The sequence below is a fragment of the Equus przewalskii genome, chromosome 18 (assembly GCF_037783145.1).
Source record: "Equus przewalskii isolate Varuska chromosome 18, EquPr2, whole genome shotgun sequence".
NCBI classification, from domain to species: Eukaryota; Metazoa; Chordata; class Mammalia; order Perissodactyla; family Equidae; genus Equus; species Equus przewalskii.
The window spans coordinates 34429153-34449752 of NC_091848.1; the positions used below are offsets into that span (position 1 = coordinate 34429153).

At 38.9% G+C, this 20600-nt stretch overlaps 1 protein-coding gene across 26 annotated transcripts in view; it reads left to right on the forward strand.

The window, feature by feature from the left end:
- Positions 1-20600, forward strand: part of DLG1 (discs large MAGUK scaffold protein 1) — a 262589-nt gene that overhangs the window by 234364 nt on the left and 7625 nt on the right. For all 26 annotated transcript variants that reach the window (XM_070583431.1, XM_070583434.1, XM_070583435.1 and 23 more), the window contains one exon: positions 13710-13819. In XM_070583431.1, coding sequence (XP_070439532.1) covers positions 13710-13819 — 110 coding nt within the window. The remainder of the gene's footprint in view (positions 1-13709; positions 13820-20600) is intronic.

Sequence of the window (20600 nt, forward strand, 5' to 3'; positions counted from 1 at the left end):
TAAGAATACAAATCTCTCTAAGAGATTTATTATTTATTTATTATTTTAAAGTCCTATACATTTGCTAGAGGTAGACCTGGTGTTTAGCCCTAGCTTTCCAACATCTAGCATAATTAAGGAGCTAACAACAGCATTGTCCATTAATAAAAATGAACCAGATATTCAAGAGTAAGTATAATTGCTTCTTGTACTGAGACTAGACAGAAATTTTTCCTGAATAGCTATTTAATAAAAGACACTGTAAAAAATACTCAACAACACTGTAACAGCAACAGAGTTTCTGAAAGCATCCTTCACAGTAGTCTAAGGATATATTGACACTGAATTAGAGCAGTTTTATGGTGAAGCCAAAACAACGTACCCCAGATGTGCTGCTGTGCCCAAGTCACTTTTGGGCCTGCAAAATAAACACCACCAAATTATCATATATCATCAAAACTAGTAGTTTAGGACTCAGTCGTGAAATGCCATTAAACATGAAGCAGGAATTCAGCATCTCAGTTTTCCATCTGTAAATGCTACTTTTTCTATAAGAGGTTTGGTTCATTGTGATTAGTTTTAAAAATTGAAAAAATGGAAATATCCAATGATGGCAAGAATTTGGGAAAATAGAAAATCTTAGATATTGTTAGTGGGGATATAGATTCTTTTTTATAGAACATCTTTTGAGAACAGTTTGGCAATGCCTAATAAATGCACATACCCTGTGACTCAGAAATTTTACTTCTTTGTATCTAAGTAGAGATTCACTCACAAAGATGGTTAACTTCCTAGAAAAATATAATTTACCAAAACTGACCTGTTAGAAATGGGAACATTTCTTTAGGAGAAATAGAGCAAGTTATCAAGGAACTACCCCACAAAAAGTACCAGGCCCAGATGGCTTCACAGGGGAATTTTACCAAATCTTTAGAGATTAAATTGTCCTCAGCTCCATAAACTGTTCAAGAGCATCCTTTCTATGAAGCAAGTGCAATGTTGATATCTAAACTTGATGAAGACAGGAAAAATCATAGACCAATATCACTTACAAATATTACTGCAAAAGTGTTAAATATTTTAGTTAAACATTATGAATTCATTCAACTAAATATTTAGTTTTGAATGGCTTAGAAATATATATACAAGATAAAGTAGATAAAGAAGATTGACAAAGAAAATAAGAATACAAATCTCTGTATCCAGTACCACATTGTAAAAATGATACACCATGACCAAATGGGATTAAAGAAACTTAACGTCAACTCGATGTTAGGAAAGCCATTAATGTAATCTACCACATTAACACATCTAAAGAGAAAAATCATATCCAGAGATGCTGAAAATGCTTTTGGTAGAATTCAATACCTTTCCTGGGGCGGAAAAATAATATAAACATAAAAGGTTTATAATATATATAAATGTAAAATATTTATAAATATTCACATAAATATTTATAAATATTCAAAAATATAGAGATTGGTGTTATTTTTAAAAAAGAAAAGAAGAGAGATTGGGATGAGTGGATGGATGAATGAATGAATAGATATTCTTAGTTTTAAATCCTTAATGGGAGGGGCCAGCCCCGTGGCAGAGTGGTTAAGTTTACGTGCTCCGCTTTGGTGACCTAGGGTTTCACCGGTTCGGATCCTGGGCACGGACGTGGCATCACTCATTAGGCCATGTTGAGGTGGTGTCCCACATAGCACAACTAGAAGGACCCACAACTAAAATATACAACTATGTACTTGAAGGGGATTTGGGGAGAAAAAGCAGAAAGAAAAAAAGATTGGCAACAGTTGTTGGCTCAGGTGCCAATCTTTATTAAAAAAAAAAAATCAATGGGAGAAACACAAGGCAAATACATCATGATGAGGAACAAGACAAGCATATCTGTTACCTCCACTACTGTCTAACGTGGCTCTCAAGGTATTAATGCAAATTAATGTTTGTATTATTAGTGCAATTAGTGTTATTAGACAAGAGAAATCAATTAGAGGCATAAGAATTGGAGAAGTAAAACTAACTGTTTTCAGATAATATAGTACACCTGGGAAACCATACAAAATCTATTGTAAAATTTATTTTGTAAAATAAATTATAAATTCATTATAAAATTAAAGACTTAGAAAAATGAAAGGCATAAAATAGAAAACTAGAGTAAGGTAGCAGTATATAAAATTAATATGCAGAAATTAATAGCTTTCATTTGAATGAATAGCATTCAAAAAAAGCTTTCATTTACATGAACAGTAACCAGTTAGAAGATAATGATAGATAAAACTCTATTTGTAAGAAATATAATATAAAATACTTAGTGAACTTAATAAGAAATATGCACACTTATATCAGGAAATCTGTAAAACACTGCTGAAAGACAGAATATTAGACTTGAACAACTGGAAATAATCCCTTGTTCTCAGTGACAACTCAACATTGTAAAGCTGTTAGTTCTCTCTAAGCTAATTTATATATGAACACAATCCCAAAAATACCACCAGCTTTTTAACGGCTAGACAAGCAAATTGAAGGTCATACGAGAAGCAAGGACAACACAGAAAGAAAAGCTACAAGGGATTCTGGCCCTACCAGATACTCAAGCATACTATAAAGTCTTCTTAACTGAAACAGTCGGTACTGGCACTAGAGTACACAAACAGACCAGTAAAATAGAAAAGAGAATCCAGGAAAGACCCAAATACATATGAAAATATAATATCTGATAAAAGTGTAATCTCAAATCACTGGGACTTTTCATAAATAGTGCTGGGACAACTGGAAAAAAGATAAATTAGAACCATACTTCACACCATACACAAAAATTGGTGGAAGAAAATATTACCTGGCATAGGGAAGATTTTTCAACCATGAATCAAAATTCAGGTGCAATAAAAGACTGGTAAGTTTTACCACATAAAAGTAAAAAGACTTGCTTGGCCAAAAAACTTTTTCGAAACTATTGGAAAACGCTATTTACCAAGGTCAAAAAACAACTGACAGAGAAAAAATTTGCAAGCGAAGGGCCAATATTCCCAATACACAAAGAAATCTTAAAAATTAAGGAAATAGGGACAAAAAGTCTAGTAGAAAAATAGAAGATATGAATACACAATTCACACAAAAGTAAGATACAAACATGATGAATCAGGGGCCGGCCCCATGGCCGAGTGGTTAAGTTCACACTCTCCGCTTCAGCAGCCCAGGGTTTCCCTGCTTCGGATCCTGGGCACGGACATGGCACCACTTATCAGCCCATGCTGAGGCGGTGTCCCACATGCCACAACCAGAGGACCTACAATTAGAATATACAGCTATGCACTGGGGGGCTTTGGGGAGAAGGAGAAGAAGGAAAAAAAAAAAAGATTGGCAACAGATGTTAGCTCAGGTGCCAGTCTTTTAAAAAAAAAAAAGAGAAATCAGCAGCTAATGAGCTGGGTTACCTACAGCAGAAGAGAGGGGAACGGAGGGGAGATTGGGAATGAGGTCAAAGGAACGGAGGGAGGCGTTTCTCCACATATACCTTTTTGTATAATTTTGACTTTTGGAACTATGTTAGCATTTTATGTGTTCAAAAAAATAAAATCAACAAGGGAAGATGAAGGAAAAGCAAAATGAGTATACAAACCGAAACTAAATTAATCTATATTTCCAATAAATCACTGTATTGAAGAGGGGAAAGGAGGGAAGAAGTCTTAATCTCAGTAGTCCTTGAACACAGGCTAAAGACAAAAAGAGCTACAAACAAATATTAAACTCTAATTAGGAGGTTTGTTTTTCAGTGTGGTGTGGGCTAACAATTCTGAAACCACCTTAATGTGTAGTCTAGAGTTGGGCAAATAAATTAATATATTGACAATAATGGGAGCCAGGTTTCTTACTGTCAGAGAAGGGATTTTAGAAATATAGAAAGGGGAGAGAGTAGAATAAACTCTGTAAGAATTGGATTGGAATGACAGATATAAATATAAACCCATGCATCTTAATATAGATAGATGTAGAAATGAGATGTGTGTATATATACATGTCTATATTTTCCTGCTGTGTCCACAAAGAAGGCCTAAAAAGGATGATTCCTCAATGAACAATGAGAATATCTAATGCCTAGATCTTGGCTTCTAAATACCGTTCTCCATTAAAAAGATCCAGAACTCCTTGGTGAAATGGCTGGTTCAGGGCTGGGACTGGGAAAGTACAAGATGAGTCTAGAACATTTTGCCCTGCCAGAAAGATAAGGACGTGCTTAAAGAATGATGGCGATATGGCAAAAAGACACAGAAGCCAACCTTTAGGGCCCCTTGGTGTCCAAGTCTGAGATAATTTGAATATTAAAATAAATAACGATAACTGATTATAACAGAATAAAATAATCCAAGAGTCTGTAGTGGTATAAATAAATATATGGATACTTAAATATATGGATAGAAGGAAAGCCTTGCCTTACATTAGAATGTCTACTAATAAAGACAGAAAGAATGATGAAATTAGGAGATCTCTTGACAACCACCATGGTAATAATTATTTCAGGCAAGAATCATCAGTGTGTACTAAAATTGAGTGAGTTAATTAATATCTGATGAGAAACAGGATATTTACATAGTCTCAATATACCCTCCCCCAAGATACTTACCAGTTACAAAGGGAAAAATAGTAATCGTACAGTGGAGAGACCTGGTATACAAAACCTTAAACAAGTGATCCAAATTAACATCCCTAGTGAGCCAGCCCTGATGGTCTAGTGGTTAAAGTTGCGCGCTCTTCCACTTTGGCGGCCTGGTTTGTTTCCAGGTTCTGGAACCAAACCACCCATCTGTCAGTTGTCGTGCCGTGGCAGCAGCTCCCACAGAAGGACTGGAAGGACTTAGAATTGGGATCTACAACCATGCTGGGGCTTGGAGGAGAAAACTTTAAAGAAGCAGATTGGCAACAGATGTTAGCTCAGGGCAAATCTTAAAAAAAAAAATTAGCATCATTAATAATGGGACAGATAGGAATCATATGCCTCCTGATATGATGGACTGAAAAGGATACAACATCACTGCTGTGGTATTCCTGCCAAAAATGTGTAGCCTGCGTCTGATGGGAAACATCAGGCAAACCCAGGTTGAGGCATACTCTATGGAAAACATGTTCTGTGCTCTTCAAAAATATCAAGATCCAGGGAATTCCAAGATGGCGCCGTGAGTAGTCCTCTTTGTCTCTCGCCCTTCGAGTCTACAATTATTTGGACACTTATCGCTTGACAAGGGATATCCAGACAGCATCTCAGGACGTCTGAGACACCCACGCGACTATACATCGGAAGGCGGAGAGACTTTCCTCCGGGAGGATGTGGAAATAGGTGAAAACTCTCCGACCCCGACGGGCAGCCTAGTACCCGCAAGCGGCTTTCTTCCAACGGACGCCCCCAGAGGATCCACACACATCTAGGGCAGGAGCGAGAATACAACAGAGGAGCGACGGTGGAAACAGGTGACCAGAACCCTACTTAAACCCCCCACAATTACTCCTAAACGCAGAGGGAAACTTTGGAGTTGCACACCTGAGCCCGCGGGGAGAGTCTCTCCCCGCCATTGGCGGGGAGACCCGGCCTGGTGCTCGGGGCGCCCGGAGGGTCCCAGAGAGAGACACGGAGGGCACGGAGGTCTCCCAGCTGCCGTTGCCCGCCCCGTGGGACTAGGGATTGCCGGAGATCTCGGAGAGGACCGGGGCGGGGGAACTTTCAAAGGCGGGTCCGGCGACCCGGTGGGGAAGCGCCGGAGCTCCGCCAGGCAGCAGACAAAACTCTCTGTCTGCCGGTAGCAGAGGGGCCACGCTGAGCATTCAGAGCTCCCGGCAGAGGCCCGGACAGAAGCCCAGAGGGCGGGGCGACCCCCAGCTGCCGTTGCCCGCCCCGTGGGACTAGGGATTGCCGGAGATCTTGGAGAGGACTGGGGCGGGGGAACTTTCAAAGGCCGGATCGGCGACCCGGAGGGGAAGTGCCGGAGCTCCCCCAGGCAGCAGACAAAACTCTCTGTCTGCCGGTAGCAGAGGGGCCACGCTGAGCACTCAGGGCTCCCGGCAGAGGCCCGGAGAGAAGCCCAGAGGGCGGGGCGACCCCCAGCTGCCGTTGCCCGCCCCGTGGGACTAGGGATTGCTGGAGATCTCGGAGAGGACCGGGGCGGGGGAACTTTCAAAGGCGGGTCCGGCGACCCGGTGGAGAAGCGCCGGAGCTCCGCCCGGGCAGCAGACAAAACTCTCTGTCTGCCATTAGCAGAGGGGCCACGCCCAGCATTCAGGGCTCCCGGCAGAGGCTCGGACAGAAGCCCAGAGGGCGGGGCGTCCCCCAGCTGCCGTTGCCCGCCCCGGGGGACTAGGGATTGCCGGAGATCTCGGAGAGGACCGGGGCGGGGGAACTTTCAAAGGCGGGTCCGGCGACCCGGAGGGGAAGCGCCGGAGCTCCGCCAGGCAGCAGACAAAACTCTCTGTCTGCCGGTAGCAGAGGGGCCACGCCCAGCATTCAGGGCTCCCGGCAGAGGCTCGGACAGAAGCCCAGAGGGCGGGGCGTCCCCCAGCTGCCGTTGCCCGCCCCGGGGGACTAGGGATTGCCGGAGATCTCGGAGAGGACCGGGGCGGGGGAACTTTCAAAGGCGGGTCCGGCGACCCGGTGGGGAAGCGCCGGAGCTCCGCCAGGCAGCAGACAAAACTCTCTGTCTGCCGGTAGCAGAGGGGCCACGCTGAGCATTCAGAGCTCCCGGCAGAGGCCCGGAGAGAAGCCCAGAGGGCGGGGCGACCCCCAGCTGCCGTTGCCCACCCGGTGAGGCTAGGGATTGCCGGAGATCTCGGAGAGGACTGGGGCTGGAGAGAGTTCCTGAGACCCAGCTTAGTAGCCTAGGGGGAAACCCTACAGGCTCACAGAAGCCTTAGGGAAAGCCTCTGCACAGCACCAGTAGAAGGCACCCAGCCGCCAGCCACAAGGCTGGAAGACCCCAGGGCAAAAGCAGCATAGCTAGGTGTACTAACCACAGACTGTAGAAGATGCCAATAGCTCTCCTGCGACCCATAGAGGACAAGTGAGATTTGGTGGGTGCCGACAGCAACCGAGTGACAAATAAAAGTGATCCCACCCCTGGCCGCTGGAAAAGCCCATAACACCGTTGCAGACCCCAAGGAGAGAGCGCATCTAGGTGGGCAACAACAGTAGGCACCTGCAGCCTGAAGCCCCCCGTGACGGCCCCCACGGCAGAGGAGGGAATCCAAAGGGCCACTGTGGCTACGAAGAGGGGCCCAGGCCCAGTTAGCAACTACGGACAGGGTTCCTGGTTGGTGAAGTATAAACAGCTGCTCCCCCCACCGCAGCAGCTGAAACAAGTGAAAGGAGCAACTAAACTCTATCTCCATGCGGAGGCACAAATCAACATCATCAAGCAATATGAAAAAATACATTAAATCTCCAGAACAGAAAGAAAGTAACAAATACACAGAAAACAATCCCAAAGAAAATGAGATATATAACCTAAATGATGATGACTTCAAAACAGCCATCATTAAAATACTCACTGAGTTAAGAGAGAATTCTGACCGACAACTCAACGAGTTCAGGAGCTATGTCACAAAAGAGTTTGATACGATAAAGAAGAACCAAACAGAAATACTGGAAATGAAGAACACAATAGAGGAGATTAAGAAAAATCTAGATGCTCTGAACAGTAGGGCCGATAATATGGAGGAAAGAATTAGCAATTTGGAAGATGGCAATATAGAATTGTTGCAGGCAGAGGAGGAGAGAGAAGCAAGACTTAAAAGAAATGAAGAAACTCTCCGAGAATTATCAGACACAATTAGGAGATGCAACGTAAGGATTATAGGTATACCAGAGGGAGAAGAGAAGGAGAAAGGGGCAGAAAACCTATTCAAAGAAATAATGGCTGAGAACTTCCCAAATCTGGTGAGGGAGATGGATCTTCAGGTGACAGAAGCCAATAGATCTCCAAACTTTATCAATGCAAGAAGACCAACTCCACAGCATATAGTAGTGAAGCTAGCAAAAGTCAACGACAAGGAGAAAATATTAAGGACAGCCAGGCAAAAGAAACTAACCTACAAAGGAACCCCCATCAGGCTATCAGCAGATTTCTCAGCAGAAACTTTACAGGCTAGAAGAGAGTGGAATGATATATTCAAAAATCTGAAGGACAAAAACCTACAGCCGAGAATTCTCTACCCAGCGAAAATATCCTTCAAATACGATGGAGAAATAAAAACTTTCCCAGATAAACAAAAATTAAGGGAGTTCATTGCCACAAAACCTCCTCTTCAGGAAATCCTCAGGAAAACCCTCATTCCTGAAAAATCCAAAAAAGGAAAGGGGCTACAAAACCAAGAGCAGAGGAGATAAGTAGAAGGACAACAACAGAGAGCAGCTCTACGTCAGAACAGATTAAACCATGGGACGAGAAACAAAGGAAACTGAAGAAAACCGGAAAACAAGACACAAAATGGTAGTGGTAGGCCCCCACGTCTCAATAATCACTCTAAATGTAAACGGATTGAACTCCCCAATCAAAAGACACAGAGTGGCAGGATGGATCAAAGAACAAGATCCAACAATATGCTGCCTCCAGGAAACACACCTCAGCCCCAAAGACAAACACAGACTCAGAGTGAAGGAATGGAGAACAATACTCCAAGCTAATAATGAACAAAAGAAAGCAGGTGTCGCTATACTAATATCAGACAAGGTAGATTTCAAAGCAAAACAGATAAAGAAAGACAAAGAGGGACAGTATATAATGATAAAAGGGACTCTCCACCAAGAAGACATAACACTTATAAATATATACGCACCCAACACAGGAGCACCAAAATTTGTAAAGCAACTCTTAATAGAACTAAAAGAAGACATCAACAACAATACAATAATAGTAGGGGACCTCAACACACCATTAACACCAATGGACAGAACATCCAGACAGAAAATCAACAAGGAAATAATAGAATTAAATGAAAAATTAGATCAGATGGACTTAATAGATATATATAGAACACTTCATCCAAAAACAGCAGGTTACACATTCTTCTCAAGTGCACATGGAACATTCTCAAGGATTGACCATATTTTGGGAACCAAAGCAAACATCAATAAATACAAGAGAGTTGAAATAATATCAAGCATCTTTTCTGATCATAACGCTATTAAACTAGAAATCAACTACAAGAAAAAAGCAGAGAAAGGTGCAAAAATGTGGAGACTAAACAACACGCTTCTCAACAAACAATGGATCATTGAAGAAATTAAAGAAGAAATCAAATATTATCTGGAGACAAATGAAAATGAGAACACGACATACCAAATCATTTGGGATGCAGCAAAAGCAGTCCTAAGAGGGAAATTCATCGCAATACAGGCTCACCTCACTAAACAAGAAAAAGCTCACGTAAGCAACCTCAAACGACACCTAACAGAACTAGAAAAAGAAGAACAAACAAGGCCCAGAGTCAGTAGAAGGAGGGAAATAATAAAAATAAGAGCAGAAATAAACGATATTGAAACAAAAAAGACAATAGAAAGGATCAATGAAACAAAGAGTTGGTTCTTCGAAAGAATTAACAAAATTGACAAACCCCTAGCCAGACTCACCAAGAAAAGAAGAGAGAAATCGCAAATTAATAAAATCAGGAATGACAGAGGAGAAATCACAACAGATACCAATGAAATACAAGAGATCATAAGAGAATACTATGAAAAACTATATGCCAACAAATTGAACAACCTGGAAGAAATGGACAAATTCCTAGACTCCTACAATCTCCCCAAACTGAATCAGGAAGAAATGGAGAATCTGAATAGACCAATCACAAGTAAGGAAATAGAAACGGTAATCAAAAACCTCCCCAAAAACAAGAGTCCAGGACCAGACGGCTTCTCTGGAGAATTCTACCAAACATTCAAAGAAGACTTAATACCTATTCTCCTCAAACTGTTCCAGAAAATTGAGAAAGATGGAGAACTCCCTAACACATTCTATGAAGCCAACATCACTCTGACCCCAAACCTGACAAGGACAACACAAAGAAGGAGAACTACAGGCCGATATCACTGATGAACATAGATGCAAAAATCCTCAACAAAATTTTGGCAAACCGATTACAGCAATACATCAAAAAGATTATACACCATGATCAAGTGGGATTTATACCAGGGACACAGGGATGGTTCAACATCTGCAAGTCAATCAACGTGATACACTACATTAACAAAATGAAAACCAAAAACCACATGATCATCTCAATAGATGCAGAGAAAGCATTCGACAAGATCCAACAACCATTTATGATAAAAACCCTCAGTAAAATGGGTATAGATGGAAATTACCTCAACATAATAAAGGCCATATATGATAGACCCACAGCCAACATCATACTCAATGGACAAAAGCTGAAAGCCATCCCTCTGAGGACAGGAACAAGACAAGGGTGCCCACTTTCACCACTCCTATTCAACATAGTTCTGGAGGTGCTGGCCAGAGCAATTCGGCAGGAAAAAGAAATAAAAGGAATCCAAATAGGTAACGAAGAAGTAAAACTCTCGTTGTTTGCAGACGACATGATCTTATACATAGAAAACCCCAAAGAATCCACAGAAAAACTATTAGAAATAATCAACAACTACAGCAAAGTAGCAGGGTATAAAATTAACGTGCATAAATCAGTAGCATTTCTATACACTAACAATAAACTAACAGAAAAAGAACTCAAGCACTCTATCCCATTCACAATCGCAACGAAAAGAATAAAATACCTTGGGATAAACTTAACCAAGGAAGTGAAGGATCTATACAATGAAAACTACAAGACTCTCTTGAAAGAAATAGGCGATGACATAAAGAGATGGAAAGACATCCCTTGCACATGGATTGGAAGAATAAACATAGTTAAAATGTCCATACTACCTAAAGCAATATACAGATTCAATGCTATCCCAATCAGAATCCCAAGAACATTCTTCACAGAAATTGAACAAACAATCCTAAAATTCATATGGGGCAACAAAAGACCGCGAATTGCTAAAGCAATCCTGAGCAAGAAAAACAAAGCCGGTGGAATCACAATCCCCGATTTCAAAACATACTACAAAGCTACAGTGATCAAAACAGCATGGTACTGGTACAAAAACAGGTCCACAGATCAATGGAACAGAATTGAAAGCCCAGAGATAAAACCACACATCTATGGACAGCTAATCTTCGACAAAGGAGCAGAGGGCCTACAATGGAGAAAAGAAAGTCTCTTCAACAAATGGTGCTGGGAAAACTGGACAGCCACATGCAAAAGATTGAAAATTGACCATTCTTTTTCACCACACACCAAAATAAACTCAAAATGGATCAAAGACCTAAAGATTAGGCCTGAGACAATAAGTCTTTTGGAAGAGAATATAGGCAGTACACTCTTTGACATCAGTTTCAAAAGAATCTTTTCGGACACTGTAACTCCTCAGTTGAGGGAAACAATAGAAAGAATAAACAAATGGGACTTCATCAGACTAAAGAGCTTCTTCAAGGCAAGGGAAAACAGGATTGAAACAAAAAAACAGCTCACTAATTGGGAAAAAATATTTACAAGCCACTTATCCGACAAAGGGTTAATCTCCATAATATACAAAGAACTCACACTACTTAACAACAAAAAAACAAACAACCCGATCAAAAAATGGGCAGAGGACATGAACAGACATTTCTCAAAAGAAGATATGAATATGGCCAATAGACACATGAAAAGATGTTCATCATCGCTAATCATCAGGGAAATGCAAATCAAAACTACACTAAGATATCACCTTACCCCCGTTAGATTGGCAAAAACATCCAAAACCAAGAACGACAAATGTTGGAGAGGTTGTGGAGAAAGAGGAACCCTCATACACTGTTGGTGGGAATGCAAACTGGTACAGCCACTATGGAAAACAGTATGGAGATTTCTCAAAAAGTTAAAAATAGAAATACCCTATGACCCAGCCATCCCATTACTGGGTATCTATCCTAAGAACCTGATATCAGATATCTCAAGAGTCCGTTGCACCCCTATGTTCATTGCAGCATTATTTACAATAGCCAAGACGTGGAACCAGCCTACATGCCCAGAAACTAATGATTGGATAAAGAAGATGTGGTATATATACACGATGGAATACTACTCAGCCATAAAAAAAGACGAAATTGGCCCATTCACAACAATGTGGATGGACCTCGAGGGTATTATGTTAAGCGAAATAAGTCAGTCAGAGAAAGACGAACTCTATATGACTCCACTCATAGGTGGAAATTAGTATATTGAGAAGGAGATCTGATTGTTGGTTACCAGGGAAAAGGGGGGGTGGGGGGAGGGTACGGAGGGGGAAGTGGTGTACCCACAACATGACTAACAAAAATGTACAACTGAAATCTCACAAGGTTGTAATCTATCATAACATTAATAAAAAAAAAAAAAAAAATATCAAGATCCTCAAAGACAAAGACTAGGGAACCGTGCCAGATTCAGAGACTAAAGAGACAACTAAATGGGATGTCTCATCCCGGATTGGATCCGGGACCAAGAAATTTTCTTTTCTTTTGCAGTAAAGGATATTAGATGGCCACCTGAAATTATACTGTGGTTATGTAGGAGATGTCATTGTTTTTAGGAAATGGGGGTGAAAAAGTGTTATGCCAGCGATTTTCTCTCAAGCTATTATGAACATATAGAGAGAGCGATAAAATAAAGCAAACATGATAGAATATTAATGTTTCAGTGTAAATTTTTTTTTAATTTCTGAGCAATCAGGTAAAATGTTAATATCTGATAAAAGTAGATGGTGGGTATATGTGTGTCTGCTATTTTCTTTTCTATATGTTTGAAGTATTTATACAATATTAAATTTTTTATTTTAAATATTCCTACTAAATTGAAGTTATCATTCACTGAAGTGGGCTCAAGTCCTTAGGTTACAAAATCCATTGTAGGGGAATATCTAATTTAAAATGTTATAATAAAATGTTTGATTTTATAACATTATATAATCTGTTTTTTATAAAATCTGTTTGATTTTATAATTTATTATAAATACAACCTTATTTAACATGGAATTGCTTGTCTTTATTAAAAAACCTAAATGGCCTTTGTCAGTGAATTTGAGCATGTCAGAAAAGTGTCTCAGATCTAGAACTGGATCCAAATGGCAGTTTGTGATAAGAGTTTTTGCTAGTCCCCAGTAAAATAAGAAATAGGATAGAGTAGTGGTAGTGAGGTTTTACAAATTTAAATGTATTCAATTTTAAAGATTCTCCTTTATTCTAGGCTCTTTGCCTTCTTGTTGATCATACATCCTTTTATGAATTGATGGTTATGGTAAGATGGTAGCTTGGGGTGTTTGTTTTTTTTAATGCCCTTTTTCAGCAAAATAGAAGATAGGAACCCCATACTGGTTGCCGTTATGAGACGTTATTGGTCAGTGGAAACTAGGAGTAAGAGAACTGAGTTTTCCTTCCTTTTTAAATGCGATATCTGAGAATGGAAAATTAGTTACTCATAGTCATTATGCATTGTCTTCATTTCCTTTCCCCTCTGAAATTTGCTAACAAAAATTACGTATTGCTTACAGTGAACAGGATCCAAACATATCAAAATCCAGATTTTGTACTTGTAGGAAATGTACCTCTGATGTAATTGAAAATACTTGGTTCACTTGTTTTTCTTCTTTATTCCCTCTATTTTAGGGCAAACACTGTATCCTTGATGTGTCTGGAAATGCCATAAAGAGATTACAGATTGCACAACTTTACCCAATCTCCATTTTTATTAAACCCAAATCCATGGAAAATATCATGTAAGTGTAAATGCCTAAAGCACAGCCTCTAAGTACAAATCCAGTCTCTATCACTTATTAGAGTAATTTACTTACCCTTTCAGCATCTCAGTTCCTTTCTCTGTAAAATGGAGATTATAGTGGTATCCCCACCTCAGTTGTTGTGAGGATTAAATACGCACTCTATGATATTAACTGCTGTCATCATCATCATCAACAATAATATACTGAAGTAGGAGGTACTGTGGATTTGAATTGTAAGGTTAAATAGTCACATGTGGCAAGTACCTACTAAATAGAACAGTGCAGTTCTGGGTAACCAGTCAGAGAATAAAATAATGTATAACTGTTTACCTAATAGAGGGCAAAAAATAGGACTTAAATAAAAACTAAAAGAAAGAGCAAATAGAAATATTGAATAGGTGGTGCAAAAAGTATACAGATAGTAAGATGGTATGAATGAACCCAGAATTTTCATTAATTAAATGCTAGACTAAATGGTCCAATTAAAAGACAAAATCGTCAGGATGGATGAAGGAAAAATAAACCACTATATATTACTCTTGTAGAAGAGGAAAAAAATCTTTTCCTTCTGCTCTTCTAGGTTCTCAGCTCGGCCTCTGTAACAAAAGACAAGTTAACAAGAGAAAAGCATACAAATTTACTTAATTTAAGTCTTATGTAACACAGGAGCCTTCATAAGGAAATGAAGACCCGAAGAAACAGTTAAACCTGAGCATTTTATACTGAGTTTGTTGAAGAGTGGAAAGTCATGGGAAAATGTGATTGGACTGAAGGATATGAGCCAAGAGTAGTAAACTAGGGGAAACTAACAAGGCCTCTTTGTTCAGATTCCTCCTGGCATCCCTACATCTTCGGAGATAAGGGTCTCCTTTCTTCCAGGTGTAGAGAAGTGACCTCTCATGTGGGGATCTCATGACCTGCTTCAGGTGAAGGTCGCAGAGTCCTTCCTATACCTGCCATTTTTAAATTCATTCAGCTTAAAATATTCAGTATGCCAAGGTGCCATGTTTGGGGGGTAGTGTGTTAGGAAACCCATCAGTTATATGTTGCTTTCATAAGACATACCTTAAATAGTAGGCTAGAGAAAGGCTGAAAGTAAGACAACAGAAAAAAGACAGACTGTCCAAACATTAACTGAAAGTAAGCTGGTTTATATTACTGTCAAAGTATACTTTAAGGCAAGAAGTATTAGTGGAGAGGGACAGTCCATAAAAATAAAAGGTTCACTCCATCAGGAAGATATATTCATACATTTGTTTGTACTTAATAGCACAATCTCAAAATACATAAATTCTATTTATAAATTGACAACTATACAGGAAAAAAAAATAATTCCACAGTTGTAACTTAAGACATCAGTCAGCAAGTAATGGAATAAGAAAACAAAAAATCAGTAAAGCTATGGAACAACACAGATTAAAAACTTTACCTGACAGACATATGTAGAACACTGTGCTCAACATCTGTAAAATTGACACATTGATTTCAAGTGCATATAGGACAGTTACCAAAACTAATCATATGCTAAGCCATACGTTTCAAATGATTGAAAACAAATATTCTCTGACTATGATGAAATTAAAACAGAAATCAATAATAAAAAGATCACTAGAAAATCCCCATACATTTGTGAATTAAGTGTTATTCTTCTGAATAGGTCAAAGAAGAAATCACAGCATAAATTAGTAAATGTTTTGAACTAAATAGTAATGAAATTGTCAAGTAAATAAATTTGGAAGTTATCGTCCACCCCCTCGCATGTAAATAAATAAATAAATAAATAAATTTGGAGGATATAGTAGCCTTAGTGATGAAAAACCCACAGCCTTAAATATTAGGAAAGAATGTTAGAAGTCAAATAGGAAATAAATGTTGAAAATCTAAGATTTTGAGAAATTAGAAAAAGAGCAGTCAAATTCAAAGAAGAAATAGAAAACAAGTATATGGTTGAGAGGATTAACAAAGCCAAAAATGTTTTCTTTGAAAATGCTATAAAATGTTAATAAGAAAGATCAAGAAAAGAAAATAAAGAAGGCATAAATAATATAAGGAATGAAAGTGGGAATGTTACTCCACATCCCGTATACATTAAAAAGATTAACACAGGCAACCCAATAGAAAAATGAGCAAAGGGCTTGGACGCTTCACAAAAGATGATATTCAAATAGTCAGTAAACATATGAGATGGTCTTCAATTAATCATGGAAATGCAAGTTAAAACCAAAATGTCATATGCTACCACCAACACACCACAATAGCTAAAATGAAAAAGACAGAAAGTATCAAATGTTGACAAGGATGTGGAGCAACTGAAATTCATATAACACTGATAAGAGTGTAAATTGGTACATCCACGTTGGTAAACTGTTTGTAGTATCTCCTAAAGCTAAACGTACACATAGCTCAGGACTCAGAAGTCTCATTCCTAGATATACACTCAACAGAAATGCTTCCATATGTTACCAAACTGCACTAGATTGCTGACAGAAGTGCTATTCAGAATAACCAGAAACTATCCAAACGCTCATCAGAGAATACATAAATAAATTACGACATATTCACACAGTGAAATATTCTACAGTAATGAGAATGAGCAATCTCCAACCATGCACAAAAGTAGTGGAAGAATCTCACAAACGTAGTTTGAATAAAAAAAAAAATCCAGACCTAAAAATGTATGTACTCCATGATTCTGTTTATATACTTTCTGATTTCAAATGATTCCAAATGTAATCACTGCTTAGAGAAGTCAGAGGTTACTCTCTGAGAGTAGAGTTGGTTGGTGACTAGAGTGAGCACACCCAGATTCTAGGGCACTGCTGTAATGTTCTGTATCTTGATCTAGGTACTAGATACACAGGTAAGTGTAAGTAAGTGAAAATTCATTAAGTTGTACATTTATGATATTCCTCTTCTATGTTTGAAAGTTATACTTCAAAAAAAATCTTAAAAAAGAAATAGAAAAGGAAAAAAAGAAATAAAAAATCTAGTTCTGTACCTGTTGAAGAACTTGGACTCTGCCATGAAAAGCCTTTCCACAAACAAAACACTAGGCCAAGAGGATTTATACAAATTCTTCAGCTAATTTTGTGGGCATTAATTTAGTACCAAAACCTGACAAAGACTTCACAAGAAATGAAAATGACAAGCCAGTCTTAACATGAATATAGATGCAAAAATCCTTACCAAAATATGAGCAAATTGAATCGAACAATTAATTTTTTTAATAAAGTAAAATATAACAACCAAGTTGGGTTTGTTCAAGGAATGAAGGCTATTTTAACATTTAAAAATTAATCAGTGGTGTAGCTATAGAGAAGATGGAGTAGGAAGCACCAGGAATACATCTCCCAACCTAGACGATAATTGGACTTGCAGAATCTGATGTAACTATTTTGGAATTCAGGAGTCTATCAAAGGCTTGCAGCTTCTAGGGGAAGGTCTGAATGGTTAATTTTGGTTAATTTCAGCTCTCAGCGTGGTAGCAGCTACCCATCTCCCCACCTTCAGACCTATAGCAGGCAGCCATGCACACATTCCTTGAGCAGCTTGCACAAAGCTTGTGGAAATCAAAGTGGGCAGTAAGGACCCTGTCCTCCAAATATTGGGGATCTGTGCTTGTGGGAACCAAAGTGGTCAATAAGGACCCTGTCCTCCAAATATTGGGGATCTGTGCTCTGATAGCGGATTGATGTTTCTGATTGTAGAGCTGCAGACACAGAGGTAGGGAGCCATTGTTGCAAACCCCACTGCCATTGTTGCAAGCCCCTACCCCTTGGGCTGAAGGGACTTCCATGGAGTTAAGGGACTAGTGCCTTTTTTCCCCCACTTTACTTTTCCTTTTTCCCCATTTTGGAGCCAGACTTGCACATTCACATATATGGGGGAATTTAGAAAGTCACTACACATACCCAGGGAAAGGCATAGGCTCAGAAAAGACCTGAGAAGACCTTAAATGTATATACCTCATGCTTATCCCTGACATGGAAGTATCCTACAGCAATTTTTTTTAAAAAGCAAACCCTAGGAAGAGGGAGAATTTTATCTCCAGCATTATCATATTATAGGATTCCAGTGTCCAGTTTTCAACAGAAATTCACAAGGCATACAAAGAAACAAAGTATGGTCTATTCAAAGGAAAAAATACATCAACAGAAACTATCCCTAAAAAAGACCTAATGGCAGATATACTAGACAAAGACTTTAAGACAGCTGTGTTAAAGATTCTCAGTGAACTCAAGGGAGATGTGGAGAAAGTCAAGAAAATGATGTGTAAACAAATTGGGAATATCAGTAGATAGAAAACCTAAGAAGTAGTTCTGGAGCTGAAAAGTACAATAACTGAAATGAAAAATACACTAGAGGAATTCAAAGGCAGATTTGAGCAGGCAGAAGAGAGAATCGGCAAACCTGATGGAATAGTGGAAATTATCAAGGCTGATGAACAGAAAGAAAAAAGATTGAAGAAAAGTGAATAGAGCCTAAGAGACCATCAGGTGGATAATTATATGCATCTGGGAGTCTCAGAAATAGAAGAGAGAGAGGATGGACAGAGAGAATATTTGAAGAAATAATGGCTGAAAACTTCCCACATTTGATGAAAAATATGCATATAAACATTCAAAAGGCTCAATAATCTCCAGGAAAGATGAACTCAAAGAGACCCATACTGAGACACATTATAATCAAACTTTCAAAAGACAAAGACAATGAAAGAATCTTGAAAGCAGCAAGAGAGAAGTGAATCATCATATGCAAGTGATCCTCAATAAGATTATAAGCAGATTTCTCATAAGAAACTTTGGAGGCCAGAAGACAGTGGCCAATATATTCAAAGTGCTAAAAGAAAAAAACCTGTCAACCAAGAATCCTGTATCTGGAAACACTGTCCTTTAAAAATAAGGTAGTGGGCTGGCCCAGTGATGTAGTGGTTAAGTTTGTGCACTCTGCTTCAGCAGCCTGGGGTTTGTGAGTTTGGATCCCAGGCATGGACCTACACACCACTCATCAAGCCATGCTGTGGTGGCATCTCACATACAAAATAAAGGAAGATTGGCGTAGATCAGGGCCTGTCTTCCTCACCAAAACAAAAGAAAAAAAATGAGGGAGAAATTAAGGCATTCCCAGATTAACAAAAGCTGAGGTAGTTTGTGACCATAGACCTGCCCAGCATGAAATTCTCAAGGGGAATCCTGCAAGGTAAAATGAAAGGACACTAGATAGTAATTTGAAGCTGTATGGAGAAATAAAGACCTAAATAAAGATAAATACATGGTCAGTTATATAGCTAGTATTATAACAATGGTTTGTAACTGGTTTGTAACTGGCTCCAACTCATTCTAACTCATTTTCTACATGATATGAGACTAATATATTTAAAGAAAAAAGAACAATTATTAGTGTAAAATAGTATACTGCACCTTTGGTTTCTGAATTCCAAATCTTGTTTTCTACATAAGTTAGGAGACTAAGACATTTAAAAGAACTATTAGTTCATGTTTTGGGGCAAACAATGTATAAAAATCTAAATTTGTGACTGTAACTGAAAGGGGTGGGGGTGGAGATGTTAAAGGAGCAGAGTTCTTACATGTTATTGAAGTTAAACTGGTATGAATTTAAATCAGAGTATTATAACTTTAGAATGTTAAATGTAATCCCCATGGTAACCACAAAGAAAACAGCTGCAGAATATATACAAAAGGAAATGAGAAAGGAATTTTAACGTTCCACTACAAAAAATCAACTAAACACAAAAGAAGACAGGAATGCGGGAAATAAGGGACAAAAAAGCTACAGGGCATATAGAAAAGAAATAGCACAATGACAGAAGTAAGTCCTTCCTTTTCAGTAATTACTTTAAATGTAAATGGATTAAACTCTCCCATCAACAGACAGAGATTGGTAAAATGGATAAAACACAAGATCCAAAGACAAACAAGTTGAAAGTGAAAGGATGGGAGAAGATATTTCATGCAATTAGTAACCAACAGAGAGTAGAAGGGCCATGCTAATATCAGACTAAATAGACTTTAAGTCAAAAAAAGGCTACATGCAGCAAGGAGGACATTATATATTAATAAAAAGTTCAGAAAGGCAAGATGATATAACAGTTATAAATGTTTAGGTACCTAATGACAAATCATCAAACTATATGAAGGAAACACTGACATAATTGAAGGGAAAAATAGGTTTTTTTTTAAAGATTGGAACCTGAGCTAACAACTGTTGCCAATCTTTTGTTTTTCCTGCTTTTTTTCTCCCCAAATCCCACCTGTACATAGTTATATATTTTAGTTGTGGGTCCTTCTATCTGTGGCATGTGGTATGCTGCCTCAATGTGGCCTAATGAGCGGTGCTGTGTCCGTGCCCAGGACCCAAACCAGTGAAACCCTGGGCCACCAAACCGGAGCGCACGAACTTAACCACTCAGCCACAGGGTCAGCCCCAGATAGTTCTACAATAATAGTTGGAGACCTTAATACCCCACTCACAATAATGGAATGAACAACCAGACAGTAGATAAGTAAGGAAATAGAGGACTTATACAACACAGTAAACGAACTAGACCTAAGAGACATACAGAACACTCTACCCCACAACCACAGAATATACATTCTTCTTAAGTACACATGGGACATTTTCCAGAATAGATCATGTGTTAGCCCACTAAGTAAGTCTCTGTAGATATCAAAAGATAGGTAACATAAAAATATCTTCTGATCATAACAGGATGAAGTTAGAAATCAATATAACAAAAGTAAAACTGGAAAATGCACAA